We start from the raw sequence: 17207 nt of genomic DNA on the forward strand, positions 1-17207 counted from the left end.
TCCGGGAGGGGGGGGGGGCTTCTGTTGAGTGTGCTTTAATGCTATTAATTGCATCAAATAACTAAGTTAATTAGATTGATGTACGTGCATGAAATCTCCACGTGTTTTATTTTTTATATTTTTTTTTACCATTGTATAATTAATACCCACACCCCCTCCAAAAAGCATCCAGACAACGTCCATTTCGTGCTTATACGGTACAATTCGGGTGAAACCAGGGATGGATGCCTATTTATCTGCGCCCAGTTAACGTTCACATGCGAATATATGGTCTTAATTGCATTATAGTGTAATAAAACCCAATAAATCTGCATCGTATGGCCTAATAAAACCCAATCAATCAGCATCGAGTGAATAAATTGAGTTTCTTTATACGGTATCAATTGCATGAAGAAACTGATCCACTTCTGTTTATCTGTGTCCATAGAATATGCACATGCTATTTTACGGATTTAATAGCGTTGAGGAACACATGAACCCATATTGGTATGCGTCTAGACAACGATCACATCGTGCTTATACATCGGGTTTTATAAATGAAGGACAAACAAACAATCTCATGTGCTTATCCCTTTACCTCTCACAAATGCACTTTGATGCATTTAAAGTCCTTAAGAAAATTAAATTAAATAAGTCCTTTCTTAACATATTAAAGTTCTAAATGCTTCATTTCCAATCCTTATGTACTGACGAGTAACAAACAGCATAAAACCTTAACAGACTGCGAGTTGCTGTTCTGAGTTTATGCTGGTTGCAAAATCAATTTTCACTTTGCTTCTTATGGGAGAAAGGGTTATACGGTCTATATTACATTTTAGAAGTTATACATTGTAATTACCTTATAATTGATGGATTGTTATTGTCAATGACTTTATGTTCTCTGATAATGTCATATCTTCCGTTTTAAGACAAAAATTGTTACAAACAAAAATGCTTAGAACAAGAACAACATTTATTCAGCAACAAAGCTTATACAAGCTCATAGCTTACATTATATATGGATTATACAATTTATTTATAAGTGATGGTAGAAGATAAAGAATGGACAATATTATTATGAACTGGTTAACATGGTATGTTTATGAAGGGAATAAATGATTTCATATAATATTGCAACTTTTTTAATTAATGACATTAACATGATAAAAAGGAGTACACCTTATTGGTAAATGTGCGTGATGCATATGGATCAATTGTTAGGCTATAAGACTAAATATATCTAATATGTATATCATTACATACAAACATACATACATGCATGTATACATAAATATATACAACTTTATATGGTATTTCAATATGAACACACATCTATGAGATTTAACCATCCTTGGCCACATAAGTGCTGTTGAGTGCAGTCCCATGTTTGGTTAAATTTATTTGTTGCGAAAACCCGGACTAGACTTAAAAGGTTACAAATAAACAATAATTACAACTTTAAGTATTTTAAGATCATCTTTGTAGAGTGTCGCCATAACTAATGCAATAACGACGAATATGGTTAATTTCACAACTATACACAGTTATCATCATACGTCTCCTAAAATGCAGATAAAATTGACGTTTTAACAACGCATTATTTACACGAACTTCATCTTTAATATTTACCGATTCAAGGTGAAATGGGAGAAATGGTGAAATGGTTTACAAACAATCTATACATTGCTGCCATTTACATCTGTGACAAACCATCTCGTTTCAAGAAAATCATACCATAACATCGAATAAACTATGGTTATACGCAAATGCTAAAAAATGCATTGATTTTTAATCAACAAAAAATATATACTAGCAATAAAAGAGCGCAAATATGAACGCTTTTGTTTTGCAGACAAATTACAAAATATAGAAAAGGAGAGCGTATTAATAAAAGAAAGGCACAACATTAAATATATAAGGTTCATCAAACCCGATATTTTTGGTGTATTCTGCAGAATGCGTCTTAAATTAAAGAAGTTAAATCGAACCACCACTCAACCGTAGATGATATTTATATAAAAAAATAAACACTCGTTCGATGTGAAAGAAAGCCAAACATGAAAGTACTACGATCAAAGTGCAAATAAAAGTATAAATACATTTATAAATGTTAGCAAAACATGACATTTCTAAACGTTGGAAAATTAATAAATTAACAAAACAATAATAAAATCCCGGGAAAGCAACAACCTCCGGATGAGATTATCAAATGTTCAATAGTAAGACATTCAAAAGCAAACAATAACCATTGGTTTAATCAATTAATATTCTTGTCTTGGTGCGAAGAAAAAAAGTCATAGTTTAAAGAAATTGACGTAAATGATGCCAACAATTATAAACGCATACCTGTATATGGATATTTTCACGGATTTTGGCATGTGTTGAAGTTTTAAAAATAAAAATGATGAAATAAATAAAATAATGTAAAAAGATAAATGTTTACATCGGAATTAAATAGCTCAATAAATAAACAAGAATAAAATCAAAGATAAAAAAGTTATCCTTAACTAGTCTTAAACAACTGACCATTTGAGTAAAAGACTAGAACTTAAACAACTCGCCCATCTGTTATCGTATAGTAAGTAATATGTTTATGTTATAATTTATATCAGCAATCATCGTACTGTCACAAAATATAATGATAACAACAGAACTCGCCAAATTATTCCTTCGTAATGCTTTAAATTTTTAATGTGTTTAAATCATCAAAATATGCAAATACTGTAATATTGTAGAGCTTAGTAAATGTTCAGTATTACCGATTCCTCGCAAAAATAAAACTACAACGAAAATTTTCAAATCTGAAAAAAAAATCAATTTCGTCAATTAACCAAAACGTGAAAAGGTCCATTTAACAAAACAATGGTACAAATATTATCTATTCACAAGAGGCAAATTAATATCAGACATCAAAATTTTAATATGCTCACTATTTACAACAAATGTAAATGATAAAGGAAAATTATGTCGCATGTTTCGTTTACAAAACAATGTATGACCTTAGCATCTTAGGCCGAAGGTAATATATGAAAATATAATAACACAATTTCTTAAATTTCGCTTAATGAGATGTATAACTCTGTCAAATGTTATGTATCATCCTCTTATCCATATTTATACTCATACCAAGTTTCAATGAAATCCGCCAAAGCACTTCCAAGATATGGCTCCGGACACAAAAAATTATTAAAATATTTTCGCAAACTTAATGATAAATCCGAAATGCTGTTTACATTTCGTGACGTCATCTGACTTTGCAATGTTATTTCAGCAACATAACAAAATGCGATTGGTCAATCAAACGAAAATAAGCCAATGAAAATCCTTAAAAAGTATATTACACATGTGTAAGATAAAAATATTCGTAATGGTTATATTACAAGGGGAAGCAGGGTATGGCATGTGATAAATATATATATCTGTATTGAAGTAACTGTTAATTACACACTAAGCACACTCACAAGCTGAACTAAGTTGTGTTGGTCATCATTGCTATCACAACCCTTCTTTGCTGCCTTATTCATGTGATATCTGATCACTTTTTTGTAGGGGCGAATCTCCTTTTAGTTCTTGATGGAGCAGGTGTTACATTCTTCATAACAAATGAGGTCAGATGGCGTTGCATTTCTTCAACATTTGCAACGCCCTCTTCCACCACAAGTTCTTTAATTTTTGAGGCAACATCACTGTCGATACGTTGCAACAGCCCAGCGTTCTGTTGAAGATTCAATAAGAAATTTAAATAGCAGCAATTAATATAAACATGCACTTTGCAAACATTATCACCCCAATGTACGATCATCTGCATTTTAATACAGATCTTCAAGCTAATATAAATACATTATTATAAAGAGGTGTCAAATGAAAAGATGTAGATGTCTCAGTGTCTGACAGACAGTGTGACCCAAGAGTGCGTTGTTGTTGATTAGTTAAGATAATCGGTAAAATTTGAATCTTACATTAACAAGAGCTTGTTAACAGACAAAACAGCAGCCCCCTAGTGGATATTTGCTGCATTGTATTTATATAACCATAGCAATCAGCAATTTGAACCATATTAAAGAAACTGACATGAAGTGCATATTCCCAATATGGCCATTTATGCCCTCCAAACTTTATCAACTCTGCTTACGTACTTTTTGAGTCAGCACGCTTTTAGTTTCCAATTATTTCTTTAAACTCAGCAACAATAATTTGCGCAGGAGGCAAAAAAAAAATGAAGGAAATTGTACATTCAACTTTTTGTCCCTCTTTCAACATACCAAATTTCATCAACCTAGGTAATTTACTAGTTGACATATTGCAATATGCTGATTGCGAAGATGGACATACACACACACAAACGGAATGACAACTGCAAGTTCAATATACCTATGCCTTTCGGCAGGGAATAATAAAGAAATTATAATGGAAACCAGGGCATAATCTTTATGTCCTTCTCCTCATTATTTCGTTATTAATATCTTAATTATTGCAAAACTTCGACTTCTTAAGAAAGTCTTTAAACAGTCATTTTTAATAAAAGTCCATATAAATCATTCGACCACTGGCGTGTGGCTACCTTCGATTCCAGGAGCATACTTTTAACAATCTTTAGTTTTATTATTTGATGTCAAATAACAACTATTAAAACTCAAGCATTTAGAGAAAATTAATTGTAAGTTATTTTATTATACACATCATCTTATAAGGAAAGATCTAGGATAATGTAAAGGTACAGAGTGCTGCCAAACAAATCAGGTTTAAAGCTGGAGCAGTCTGATGACATTTTTAAATATTCTGCGTAATCCTATTCATCTTTTAGTTAACACTGGTAAAAATAGCTATCAAGCAAAGTCTTTAGATTTGGTTTTAAACATTTGCAAGAAATCAAATTCAAAAGATTTTTACATTTTTTTTAATTATAACGTGTCAGGTAAACAAGAAATCCCCATGATGGGGCAACTGTTGACAATTTTGATCACATGTTACAGCAAATGAATCAACAGAAATTTAACTTTACAGAGTGTTACTTTACATATCAGTACCTCTCCACTTGTATGGTACTTGTGTTCGATGTTAGGAAACACCACCATTATCTTCTTGATGCCTTTACTCAGATCACTCCTCACATTAGAAGCAGCCATTTTTTTGTCCAGCTCGCTTGATGAACCCTTGTATTAAATGACATAATGTTGACAACCTAAACAGTGCTTAAAACCAACAATAGCAAAAAATGATTGGATGAAGATGTTTAATTTAATTGTCATTATATTTTGCTTATCACACTTTTACAGAGGTAAAAACAATAAAAATGAGGCAAACACAATACAAATGTACATTTTGTATGAATCAGAAGAAATTGATGATATAACCAGTGGATTTTGAGCATTGGTGCAATAGTAAGGTTTCTTAAGTGTTATGATTGCAATAAAACAATGTAATGTACAGTAATTGTCCTGCTTGTGGGTAAATTAAATAAAAGAAAAACAACACATCCAACCTCTACAGGGGTGAATATCAACACTTCCTTCAGAATGATAGAAGCAGGACAGTCCAATTTTTTGGAGAGCTGCACTGCATGCCTTGTTTTCTATTTAGCATATGAATGTTGCTCACTGCTAACTGTCTTTGTCTGAAAAGTATGTTAATATCTTTACAACTTTATGTACATGAAAATGCATATTTTATCTGATATCACACAGTGTTGAGTTTTGACAACTATTTGGACCAAATTTGTTTAAGAACAGATACTGTAAGTCTAATTTCATCATAATATTAGTCAGTATAAAACAAAAGGGTAAACATTTTACTCTTCATGGAATGATCTGATCAATGTTGGCATTTTACCAAGTCCAAAGAAATAAATCTTATATTTTTATCTGAGCATTCATCAAGACAATAAGAACAAAAATTTTTGTTTTGCACTGAAATCAACACCATTTTAAGAACATTTTTAAAATCCTGTGTCCATCATTACATGTACATTGTTTATTTTTGCATTAAATGGCTAACAGTATGCGCTACATTGATGTTTCAAAGTTTATATATAAAAGATTCTTGTACATTTAGCTGATTCATCTGGATCCTATTTTTTAACAAAATTGTTATTAAATACAATGCTTTCCAATTCAGTAAAGACTGATTTATATGAGACATTGCTATTGTATTGTTTATGAAAATAAAGATTCTGCATACTAACAAGGTGCTCAGGTAAGCTAACAAGAGCACCGCATAAAAGGTGCCACGCTCGGCTGCGGGTGCAGTTTTGAATACATGAAAGCTTGTCAGATTTTTTTTTAGTTTTTTTTAAGAGGTCACAGTGACCTTGACCTTTGACCTAGTAACCCAAAAATGCGTGTGACATGTAGAACTCATCAAGGTGCAGCTACATATGAAGTTTCAAAGTTGTAGGTTGAAGCACTTTGATTTTAGAGCCAATGACAAAATGTTAAGGTTTTAGCATGACGCGGACAGCCAATGACACGACGACGGACACGACACGACAAGTTGGCTATGACAATACCTCGGGTTTTCTTCGAAAACAGCCAAGCTAAAAATCAATGTCAAGAATGGAGGGGAAGGTTACCATTTTTCTGTCCAATACCTTCTCCTTTTCCAGTTTTCTCTTCTTATTCTTGTCTGCACCATGGTGGCATTTCAGAACCTGATGTCCAAGGCTCACATACATATAAGGATTCACCCCATGGACCCAACAAACCTTATGGGAGGATGAAGTAAAAACTGAAATTATTCATCAAAACAGATTTTTTTTAATTTTCTGCTTATGTATACACTTTATTTAAAAAACACAAAAAATTGAAATTAAACAAAAAAATCCATATCATGAATTCATTCATTAAATAGGAACAAGAGATGTGTTTGTCAGAAACACAATGCCCCCTATTGCGCCGCTTTGATTTTTGTTTTACCTTAGACCTTGAAGGATGACCTTGACCTTTCACCACTCAAAATGTGCAGCTCCACGAGATACACGTGCATGCCAAATATCAAGTTGCTATGTTCAATATTTCAAAAGTTACTATTTCAAAAAATATAGCAAGGTTACCAAGGTTAAAGTTTTGGGACAGAATGACAGACAGACAGGCCAAAAACAATATACCCCCGATCATTCGAACTGGGGGCATTACAATAGTTGATAAAGGTACATAGAATCACATTGTTCTTAAAAAAAGAGAAAGTACAAATGTTTTCACCTTCATAAGTCTTCATTTTAAAACTTTTTTGATTTTTGAAAGACAATTAATAAGGAATTTTGTGACAGGATATGGGAATGAACAATACTTTATCAATTGGGGAAAAATTCTTTCATTTTTTTAAGTCAAAATATTAATGCAAGTTAAAAGCTATCTGTGAGGCATGCTTTTTTCTACTTACCCGTTGTGATAAATATTCAGGCCACATAAAAGCTAAATAGATTTGATAACGTCTTTACAAACTTATTGTATAAAAATAATTAATACCATAGTGTATTGCAAACATTTCATCATTTAAGAAATATATGAGTGTGGCAGAATTTATAGGTGCCAGTGTAAATTTAGTATTAATTTAGTAAATGGTGAATAAAAAATAATAACATAAAAAAAATAAACTTCACAATTTTTTTTAATATTTTGCTCTAACATGGCTCATCTTGAAGGACATACGCTTTTTGGTACAAATTCAAGTGATTAACATATCCTCGAGTGCCCAATTTCGACGCATACAAGCAGTTTGTTGAAGTTTTGTTGCTCAATATAGGGATTTATGTAATTAATTTTGTTATTTCATTACACGTGTACTTTTTATTTACACATTTTTAATTTAATTGATTGTGTTATCAACAAAAATTCGTTGAAAAACGAAATGACCCAAGTCTATGTAATGGCGGCCATATCTGTTGAGAGTGCCCTAAAACGACGCATCTGATTGGTTACATGATTTCAATGTAAATATCACTCCTATGGAGACTGAATGAATAAAATATTAACTCTAGGTTGTTGTACTTAAATTTGTTATTGCTTTAAAAGTAATATGAAACTGAAATTAATTAAATCAATTAAGATTTTAATTGTGTGATGCCATACTGTCTGGCAGTGGTTTTAATAGGGGCCTGTGTCAGCAACCCTGTCATAAGCTCAGGGCTTGCACTAAGAAATAAATTTTGGAAGTCCTGACTTCCTGCCCTTTACTTATGGAAGTCCCACTCAAAAAGTTGGAAGTCCAAACATCTTTAATGTTGATGTTAACGGAATGTCAACTGCGTAAATGATCACAAACTCTTCCCATCCATTTTGAGTCACTTTAATTCTGTGAAAGTAACTAGATATATCGTACAACAAGGCGGAGACTACCCAAGGCTTTAAAAATAGGGAGAAGTTTGGAAAATCAGGGTATACGTTTGTGCAAACAATATCGACTTAAAAGACAAAACATGTTTATTTCAAAACTTTTATTATTTCTATCATTTAACTATGTTCATTCTAAAAACAATAAATTCTCATTAAAATCTACGTAATCATAACACATTTCATTCATTCAGCACATTTAAGTAAATTGAGATATGTGCGGTTGCACCGTTGCATCACATATTTATTGTCATTTTATTATCCTCATCCCTATGACTGCATTTGCAACAAAACACAATCTTAATGAATGGTCATGATGGAGCATCTATTATATCAATTACTGTTTATCCGAATACTATACATGTCCGAAATATGTACACTTTATAAATGCCTAACCAGTTTAATTGTTATAATCCAAACTTTCCATGTTGTTATCTGGTTTAACAAACCTTATCAAATGTTTGTTAAATCCATTTAATGTTTTCTCCATTATTGATCCAACATTACTTGTAATTTGAATCGCCATCTTTGAACTGAACGCGGGTTGAATGTTACAATAGGTCAGCCATTTGCAAAGTCGAAGGTCATGACGTTGCAATTTAATTCTACTCGGATAATTTATATCTAATCCAGGAAATGTGTTTTCTGAATGTTTCTTACTAGTAAAATGACTTGTTAGTATAAAAAATGAACTGTGATTGCAGTTTATATAAGATGGTTATTACTCGTAATTATCGGTGGATTAACAAACTGGGAAACTCGCGGGACCTAATATGGTAGTGATTCTATGTAATTATATGCCTCGTATAATTAAACTTTGATCAGTTTTGTTTTTCTTTTATTATTTTTGCCGTCTTTCTTTTACCGTGCCGTCTGCCCAAAACCAGCAGCAGTTATCTTCTAATCATTAGACAACAAACGGCACGCGCAAAGAGGCACGAGTGTGTTGTTAAAGCAACCAATATTAAGCGACTGCATTTGCGATCCGCGCTGGGGGGGGGGGGGGTAAATTGTGTAACCGTTAGATAAACAACACACAATAAACTTGCTAATCACCTGCGGGCGGTAGCAAATATAAGGAGGCGGAGTTATGACTGATCGAGACGTGTGCAAAACACATTGAGTCGGCAGAAAGCAGTGTTGATTGAAGTGTTATTTGAATAGACAGCTTACGTCACGGTTTGCTATTTTCGGCGTATGACCAATTTTAAGGAAGTACAGTGGACGTCATGGGGTTTTGTTATCGGCGTATGGAAACAATTATCGGGCGTAATATACGGCCTTAGTGCAGGCCCTGTAAGCTGTGTTTATGGAAGATATGTGAATATAACCTGTACTTCTTTTGTGGAACCTGCACTTATAATTAATTAAATGAAAATTAGTAATAAACATAATATGCAATTACCAACATAAACACTTGCTACATATAATTAAAATTGTATTACAGCATAACCAAAAACATATCCGCATTTCAAATCAAATTTTATGCGTACACCTTTTTCATAGTGAAAATAAATCTATTTATACGATGTTTTGTCAAATAGCAGTCACGTGACTTATGAATGAAATAGTGAACTTTTGCAGACGAAACCGATGCATTATCCCACGCAGGGTTTTCATTAGGAGGCGGCCGGCGGCCGATTTGACCGCCTCAAATGTTATTCAGGCCGGCTCAAATTGGGAAAGAAAATTAAAAAAAAAAAACATCGGCAAATTTACACGACGATGACGAGATATTTAGTATTCGTTAATATACTAACTGTCTGAAACGGAAGTAAGAAACCTTAACCGATATATGTTAACTGCTTTCTCATTGGTCGTATCGATATAATTGTCCAATCGCGGAGCAGGTAACGAGACTGTACGGCTTTGATTCAAGGTCACAAACTGTGACAAAGTCAACAATTGGAATTGTCAAAAAAAAAGAAAAATAAACGACTTTTTCATTTGTGTTTCGAGTAAGAACGATAGTTCGCTGTTGAAGTTATGTTGTTCCAGTTTTGTTAACGTTTATCATTTACCGGCACCTCCGGATAAATGCACTTTCCTGCTACACTTACATTTCGTTTTTTATTCGATTTTCGACAGATTTCGCTGTTGTTTAGTTTCTCCGCGGAATTTTGATCCTCCGAGCGGTAAGTGGATTTATTTGTTACCACAATTTACAGGAGGGTGAGTCTTTCATTAGGATAAATGAAACTCTTGAGCCCCAAACTCTCCTGATTTTTTCATGATTAAGGTCGCACTTGGCTGCCTAAAATACTAAATATATTGAACTGGCACTGCAATGTTAAGCTATGTCCCAATTTGTTTTTGCAAAAAATGGCCTCAGATGAGAAAATTTGTAAAAATATCACTGCTGTCTCAAACCAAGTCATTGCTTGCCAAAAATGGAATTAAACTATATTGTTAGATAATCATTAAATCTCATTTATAGGCTCTCAAAACAAGGCTACGCAACAGACTTAGCACAACTATGCTTGAGTCCCTGATGTATGTGTGCATAAATGGTCCTGAGCCAAACAGGTAAAATGGCATCTTTTCCAGGAGTCCTGTTACAAAATTGTAATGTCATTCACGATCTTGCACAGTGTCTTCTATAATAAATGGGCCATTCATACTCTTCTTTAAATAAAAAAAGTTCAAAAGTAAAATGTAATTTGAATTAAAGTACAAAAGTAAAATTTAATCTGAAAAAAGCTACATTTTCATATTGATTACATGTATCTTACATGTATTTTACTATTTAAGTCCTGAAGCCAAGCAGCATGTCAAGTCAGCAGTCAAGCTGTGGCTAGACAAGAAGGAGAGGCGGAAGATTCCCCCGAAGCAGCAAAGGGCCTCAGCATTAGCACCAGTTCTTACACTTGTGAATGCTGGGGTCCAAACTGATGTTACTGAGGGGAATGATGAGCTGAGAATGATTGAGACAGCTGTTGATATAGCAATACAAAAACTTAACCTGGCATCAAAGGAATATGATCCAAAATCAGATAGTGAATTATCGGATGATGATTGTTGTGGCGACTAGTCTAGTTGCCACAACAATCATCAGATAGTGAATTATCGTATGATGATTGTTGTGGCAACTAGTCTAGTTGCCACAACAATCATCATCCGATAATTCGCTATCTGAATCAGATTGTGAATTATCGTATGATGATTGTTGTGGCAACTAGTGCCTCTGGCCCCATGGACCCCTGTCCAGGGTGTGCCCTGAACTCACCGTGGGCCCTATCGGCACCCAGATTTTATTTTCAGGATTTCAAATTTGGGACAATTGACACACTTGAGAGTTGATGTAACCTGAGGACTTAATAATTCACATTAATACCCTCTATTTTAACTGAGGAAAATCATGTAAAATACGTGCCCAAAATTGCTCAGAAGCCACGATTTGGCACCTTTATTACAAAACATTTACGGGGGGATGCCCGGACCCCCCTAGCAGGTTGGCCTCCTCAAATAACTCAAAAGTCTGCTACAAAGAATCCTAATGAAAACCCTGCCCACGGTCTTATTAACAAAGACAATTGGGTGTAAAGTGTTCAAAAGTTTTGCATTAAGTAAAATACATAAAAATCCATCAATTGCAAACCGATCAACCATATCTTACCTTTTAACCCGCTATTTTCCACATAACAAACAATAACTATAGTAAATTGTGCGTAGAGTACCATGTGCTTTTGTATTACGTCAACGGATGTCGCTAATTATGTATCAAACAGAGGCAAAACAAAAAATGCGTCGAATTAGTGCAGCGTCGATTTGGGTCACTCAACGAATAGTAATCAAATACTGAGAAAACACTGCTTAATGCCCCTGTGTTGCCATGGCTGTGAATACATGGCTATCATCACCTGGGTATAAATATCCATGCATCCAGAACAGTATTTACAGATTGCACTGCTGTAACTTAATAATAAATAAATGAAAATAAGTGCATGCAGAACAATGTACGCTGAATTGCTAACAGTTGATACCGTTATTTTCCATTAGAAGTTTACTGTGTTTATTGGAATGATAATTTGTTAAACAATCAGAGCTCGATTCAATGTATTCAAAATGACAATAATGGAAGGTAATTGTATTTCTCTTCAACTTATTATTGATAATATTTGACAACAATTTCATTCATAATATTCACTCTAGTCAAGGTCTACAAAACGGTAGTGTCAATATTGTAAGGAAAACAAAAATGGAAATGCCGAATTTTTTGGTTCTATAACCGATTATTTAACGATTATACCATCAATTTTATGTTTTTAAATTTGTGCTTTTGCATCGTTAAAACAATTAAATAAAAGTATCTTGTCTTCATTGCGATTTCTCGTGTGAAGATTGGCAGACGACATCTTGAAAACTTTGACAAACATGCGGTAGCAGTTTCTTTACAGCAAAATTTTTGTTTCCTAACCATGTTGCCAAATTGTCCTTACAATACTGACTCGACGAAGGTCTACAAAACGGTCGTGTCAATGGTCCCAGTGTCAATATTGTAAGGAAAACAAAAAGGAAAGCTAAATGTGTTTCTTTCAAACCAACTATTTTTTAAAGATTAACATGTCTCTCTTATCTCTTTTCATTAAAATATGTTTGAGTTTCTTTCAAACGCCAGCTGGTTACAACCACAACAATCAATTAAACTTTGAAGAATAATTAATTTATGCTTCTTTCAACAGAAATCATTACGTTTAGATATATGAACAAAATAATAAAATGAATTTACCTGGATTACCAAAGTTTTTTGTGCTGTAACCAATTATGTAGGTTATTCGTATCAATTTCATTTCTTTTTGTGTAAGCTTTTGCATCGTCAAAACAATAAAATAACATTATTTTGTCTTCGTTGCGATTTCTCGCGTGGAGATTTACAGACGCCATCTTGAAAACTACGACCAACTTTCGGTATCAGTCTCTTTACGGCAAATTTTTTGTTTCCTTACATCGTTGCCAAATTGCCCATACGATACTGACTCGACGGAATATTTCATTCCTTGATATTACTAGACTTGAAAGGAACGCTCCATTCTGCAACAAAAAGGCTTTAAATTATGGTTGGAACTTTTCAGCATCAATTAATTTTGTTTGCTGTCCATTGAGATAATTACATATAATTACATTTTACCATAACTTGACAATGTAATAATTCGTCCCATGGCAATTTCGAACCTAGGCTATTTCAGTATTTGCACAGCCGTAGGCGTTTCTACACAATAAGTGACAATTTCAGTTGACAGGTGTAAATGATCTAGTGCTCAGAATTGCTAACATAACTTTTTATATGCAGGTTTAGTTCAATTACTCTTTTTATAGAAACGTCTGGTCTTATACTAATTTATGATTAGACCTGCTTGCGAACACTTGATCAGTGCCCATTTTAGAACGCGCCATTGCGTTTCAGGGGTTTTCAAGCTAAATTTTCCCAATTGGGCTGGTACAGGTTCTTTTCCCAATTGGTCAAATATATGGCTGGTAATCAGTTTATTTCTTACAAAACCTCATAATATCCGGCCAATATTGACGATAAATGTTTCTCATATATAATTTCATGTTTCCTTCGTCCCCTCTTTCTTGCATAAATACCGGCAAGCTAGGGGGTTCAGGCCTGAATTCAGCTTCTTTCGACCTTTGACCTTTTAATGGTGATCTTGACGTCACTTGACTGACTGAGGAAAGTGGGGAAACGCTGCTGGCAGAGTCAGAGAGACTGTTGTCAAGGACTTGTCTAGTCAAAGTCATATTAGACTGGTTCCGTCTCCTTCGGTTGATGGCCACACTGGCCAGACTGGTGAGGATATTTGTAACCAGTCCAGTTGTCTTGTAGGGGAAGTAACTCTGCTGGAAATGTAGACTGGAGTTCTCTGACAGCAGCACAAATAACCAGACTGGGCAGCTGGCTGCGTCCACAATACGTAACCTGTATTTCCCAAGAACAAGTTTTGCGACGATTCCAGAAAAGAGACCCAGAACAGACACCACACTGGCTGTCCTATCCAACCACAGAAGCAGTGGGTGAAGTGGTAACAATCTCCTCTGCCAATCAGTCCCCCCTTCCAGACTAATCTCCTTTGCACCTAACAAGAGGGCACACACTAAGGCAACTACATGGAGTATGACACTGCACAGGACAGTCCTGTTGAGTTTCCTGTCACTGTAACTGGAGTGCAATACAGGAGGATCAAGAGTAGAAGAATTCAAACTGAGGCCCAACAAGCTTCTCTGGGACTCATCAAGGTGACTGAGACACATGCAGAGAGCCTCGTTCTGAGTCTCAAGCTCCTCGCTGACCCTGATCTCGCACTGTGGACACAGTCTGTAGACCTTCTCAAGATGAGCACTGAATGCCTCAACCTCACAGTCGTAGCTCTTCTCATTATAAGGTGTGAAGTTTGCCAACTGTTTGACCTTCAGCAGCTGATTCTGACAGCACTTGTCACAGAGAAGGTCGTGACCTCCAAGAAACTCCGCCTTCTTGCAGTTGATTGGTCGATTATAGCTTTCATCATACTGGGCCACAATTGCTTTGTTGTAGCTGCCATCCTTCTCAAAGCCATTGTACTGCTCACACTTAGGGCAATCCCAGCTGTTTCTTTGTGTGTAAGGGAGAGATGTTGATGCTCCACAAAACCAGCAGCTGACATACGCCGGAAACAAGGGTCTTAATTTATTAACAATATAAATTGATAAAGCGAAACATAATATTACAGTTAAAACTTCTATGAACATTTTCAGTCGTTGGTTGCTTTATGCCGGCAAAGGGAGAAAAAAAAAAAAAAAAAAAAAAAAAAAAAAAAAAAAGAAATAGAGAAAAAAAAAAAAATATGTAGCAGGGTTCGGTATAAGGAGAACTTATACTGCCTTGCTATACGAGCTAGCTTTTATAGCGACGCGGTAGAGTGTCTGCCTGATTTGGAACCGGGAGGTCCCGGGTTCGATCCCCAGTATGGTCGGGGAATTTTCTGGCTGGGTTGCATTGGCGCCCAACGTAAAAACCCTACATGTGTGTCAGACGTCCCACAGATGTCATGGCTATAGGAAATTCGTGGAAGAATTTCACATTTGGAGGGGGTGTATGTAGCAGGGTTCGGTATAAGGAGAACTTATACTGCCTTGCTATACGAGCTAGCTTTTATAGCGACGCGGTAGAGTGTCTGCCTGATTTGGAACCGGGAGGTCCCGGGTTCGATCCCCAGTATGGTCGGGGAATTTTCTGGCTGGGTTACAAACACAGACATTAACCATTTTCCGGAAGTATAAACACGTGCACTATTGGGATGACTCCATAACGTGAACAATGTGCAAGCATCAAGTACTGTTTTTATTCAACCAATAATCAATTAAGTCTTAATTTAGATTGGTGCAATATGTACAAAACTATTTTCTGAAAATCAGTCGAAGTCGAAAACGAAAGTAAAGTTATGTGAAACATCAATGTGTGTCCGTAAGCATGCAATTTGTTTTACATGTATATACAAAATTGGTGTTTTGACAGGTTTTTTAGCCTCAGGTGGTATAATACACAGAATACCACGCATTAGTATCTTTGGACTTGATTTGGGAAATACAAAAGCAGTCTGCTTTAAATTCACTATGATGCATCTATTGCTAGCAATTGGTGATCTCTATCATAAAAACACCATCAGCGATTTTCCTTGTCCAATTGGGAAAAGTACCCGTACCGGTCCAATTGGGAAAAATCGAGTCGTGAAATCCTTAAATTGGGAAAATCACGTCGTGAAGTTTGGGTCTTATTGAATACATCATACAGTTCAAACTTAATTGAACATACCCATTAAAATAATCATTTGCAGGCATGCCTTAATGACCATTACTTAAAGTAATAAAGTTGATATAAATAACAAAATATTATATAGAAGACACATAATCAATTACTAGTTGTTTTAATCTCTTATAAAGCAATGTCTCTCTCTTTCATTTTTTTGAAAATTTCAACAATCTTTGATGTTTGATCATCACTCAGTTGCTGGCATCCCTCTCTGCACAGCATCATTAGAGCTGTCAATGTGTCCTGTGATAGACGGTTCCGATTGGTCGTGCAAAGATTGTTCATTAGACTGAACAACCTTTCCACAGAGGCAGTGCTGGAGGGCATTTCAAACTACGATAAGGTTTCAAACCGACGTCAAACAGTTCGCTGGCTGCCTGACAAAAGAACCACAAACAGTAACGACTCTATTGATTGAACGCGCTGAATAATAAAACCCGATATTAATCGAGCGCGTGGTTACACACAACTATACGATTTTCTTTGTTCGCTCGCCGAAAGTTGGGTTTTGTTACGAAACTTTCGATCGTTTTGAGAAAAAATTCGGATGCCGATTGGGATTTTTTCAGATGCCGATTGCCATTGGGAATTTGGGAATTTTCGCTCGATTGGGAAAGTACCGTTTACCGGTACTTTATAAAGAAGGAGGAAAATCGCTGACCATGGTGTGAATACTTGATAAAATCAATAATTTGACAATAGATTGCTGATAAGATGTAAAAAACAACACTTGTGCACTTGACTATTAGATATCGTTTGTTAACAGGGGGCAATACAAGGATTAGCGATGGTAGTTTTAGGCCAGACGGAGCTTGAATGGTGAATTTAAGTGTGAACTTCTAGAACATACGTTGTTTTTTACAAATGTCGGGACAAATTGTGTCACATCAGGGCGCCCGGACAAACACCCAAGAACAGGAATGTCCCATCAAGATCGAGACATCTGGAATGTATGCATGCCACGCCAGGGCCCTTGCTACACTTTGGGGGATCGGGGCTGATCGGGGAATTTCGCGTCGTTTCGGGTGAAAAGGGGAATTTTAGAAGATCTTTTCACCAACCATTCAACACTTAAAATTGCTATATTCTAATGTAATATACATAAATAGACA

At 35.1% G+C, this 17207-nt stretch overlaps 2 protein-coding genes and 1 long non-coding RNA gene across 4 annotated transcripts; 1 reads left to right on the forward strand and 2 right to left on the reverse strand.

Annotated features, from left to right (window-relative positions):
• Positions 1-938: 938 nt before the first annotated feature.
• Positions 939-13207, reverse strand: LOC127837440 (uncharacterized). Of its 2 annotated transcripts, none has more exons than XR_008029286.1 (5): positions 13036-13207; positions 6548-6702; positions 5462-5593; positions 5007-5132; positions 939-3694 (listed from the first exon to the last, which is right to left on the reverse strand). It is a non-coding gene; the product is annotated as an uncharacterized LOC127837440 (long non-coding RNA). The 2 variants fall into 2 exon arrangements; XR_008029285.1 differs by having other exon boundaries at positions 6566-6702; positions 13036-13206.
• LOC127837438 (uncharacterized) lies at positions 9920-11808 on the forward strand. The gene is made up of 2 exons (XM_052364563.1): positions 9920-10832; positions 11058-11808. The coding sequence occupies exons 1-2, from the start codon at positions 10783-10785 to the stop codon at positions 11335-11337; spliced, it is 330 nt and encodes a 109-aa protein (XP_052220523.1). The 5' UTR covers positions 9920-10782; the 3' UTR covers positions 11338-11808.
• A 583-nt stretch (positions 13208-13790) lies between the features above and the next one.
• LOC127840042 (transmembrane protein 201-like) lies at positions 13791-15065 on the reverse strand. The gene has a single exon (XM_052368431.1). It carries the CDS (start codon positions 15033-15035, stop codon positions 13791-13793), a length of 1245 nt encoding a protein of 414 aa, XP_052224391.1. The 5' UTR covers positions 15036-15065.
• Between the last annotated feature and the right edge of the window lie 2142 nt (positions 15066-17207).

The sequence above is a fragment of the Dreissena polymorpha genome, chromosome 7 (assembly GCF_020536995.1).
Source record: "Dreissena polymorpha isolate Duluth1 chromosome 7, UMN_Dpol_1.0, whole genome shotgun sequence".
Classification (NCBI taxonomy): Eukaryota; Metazoa; Mollusca; class Bivalvia; order Myida; family Dreissenidae; genus Dreissena; species Dreissena polymorpha.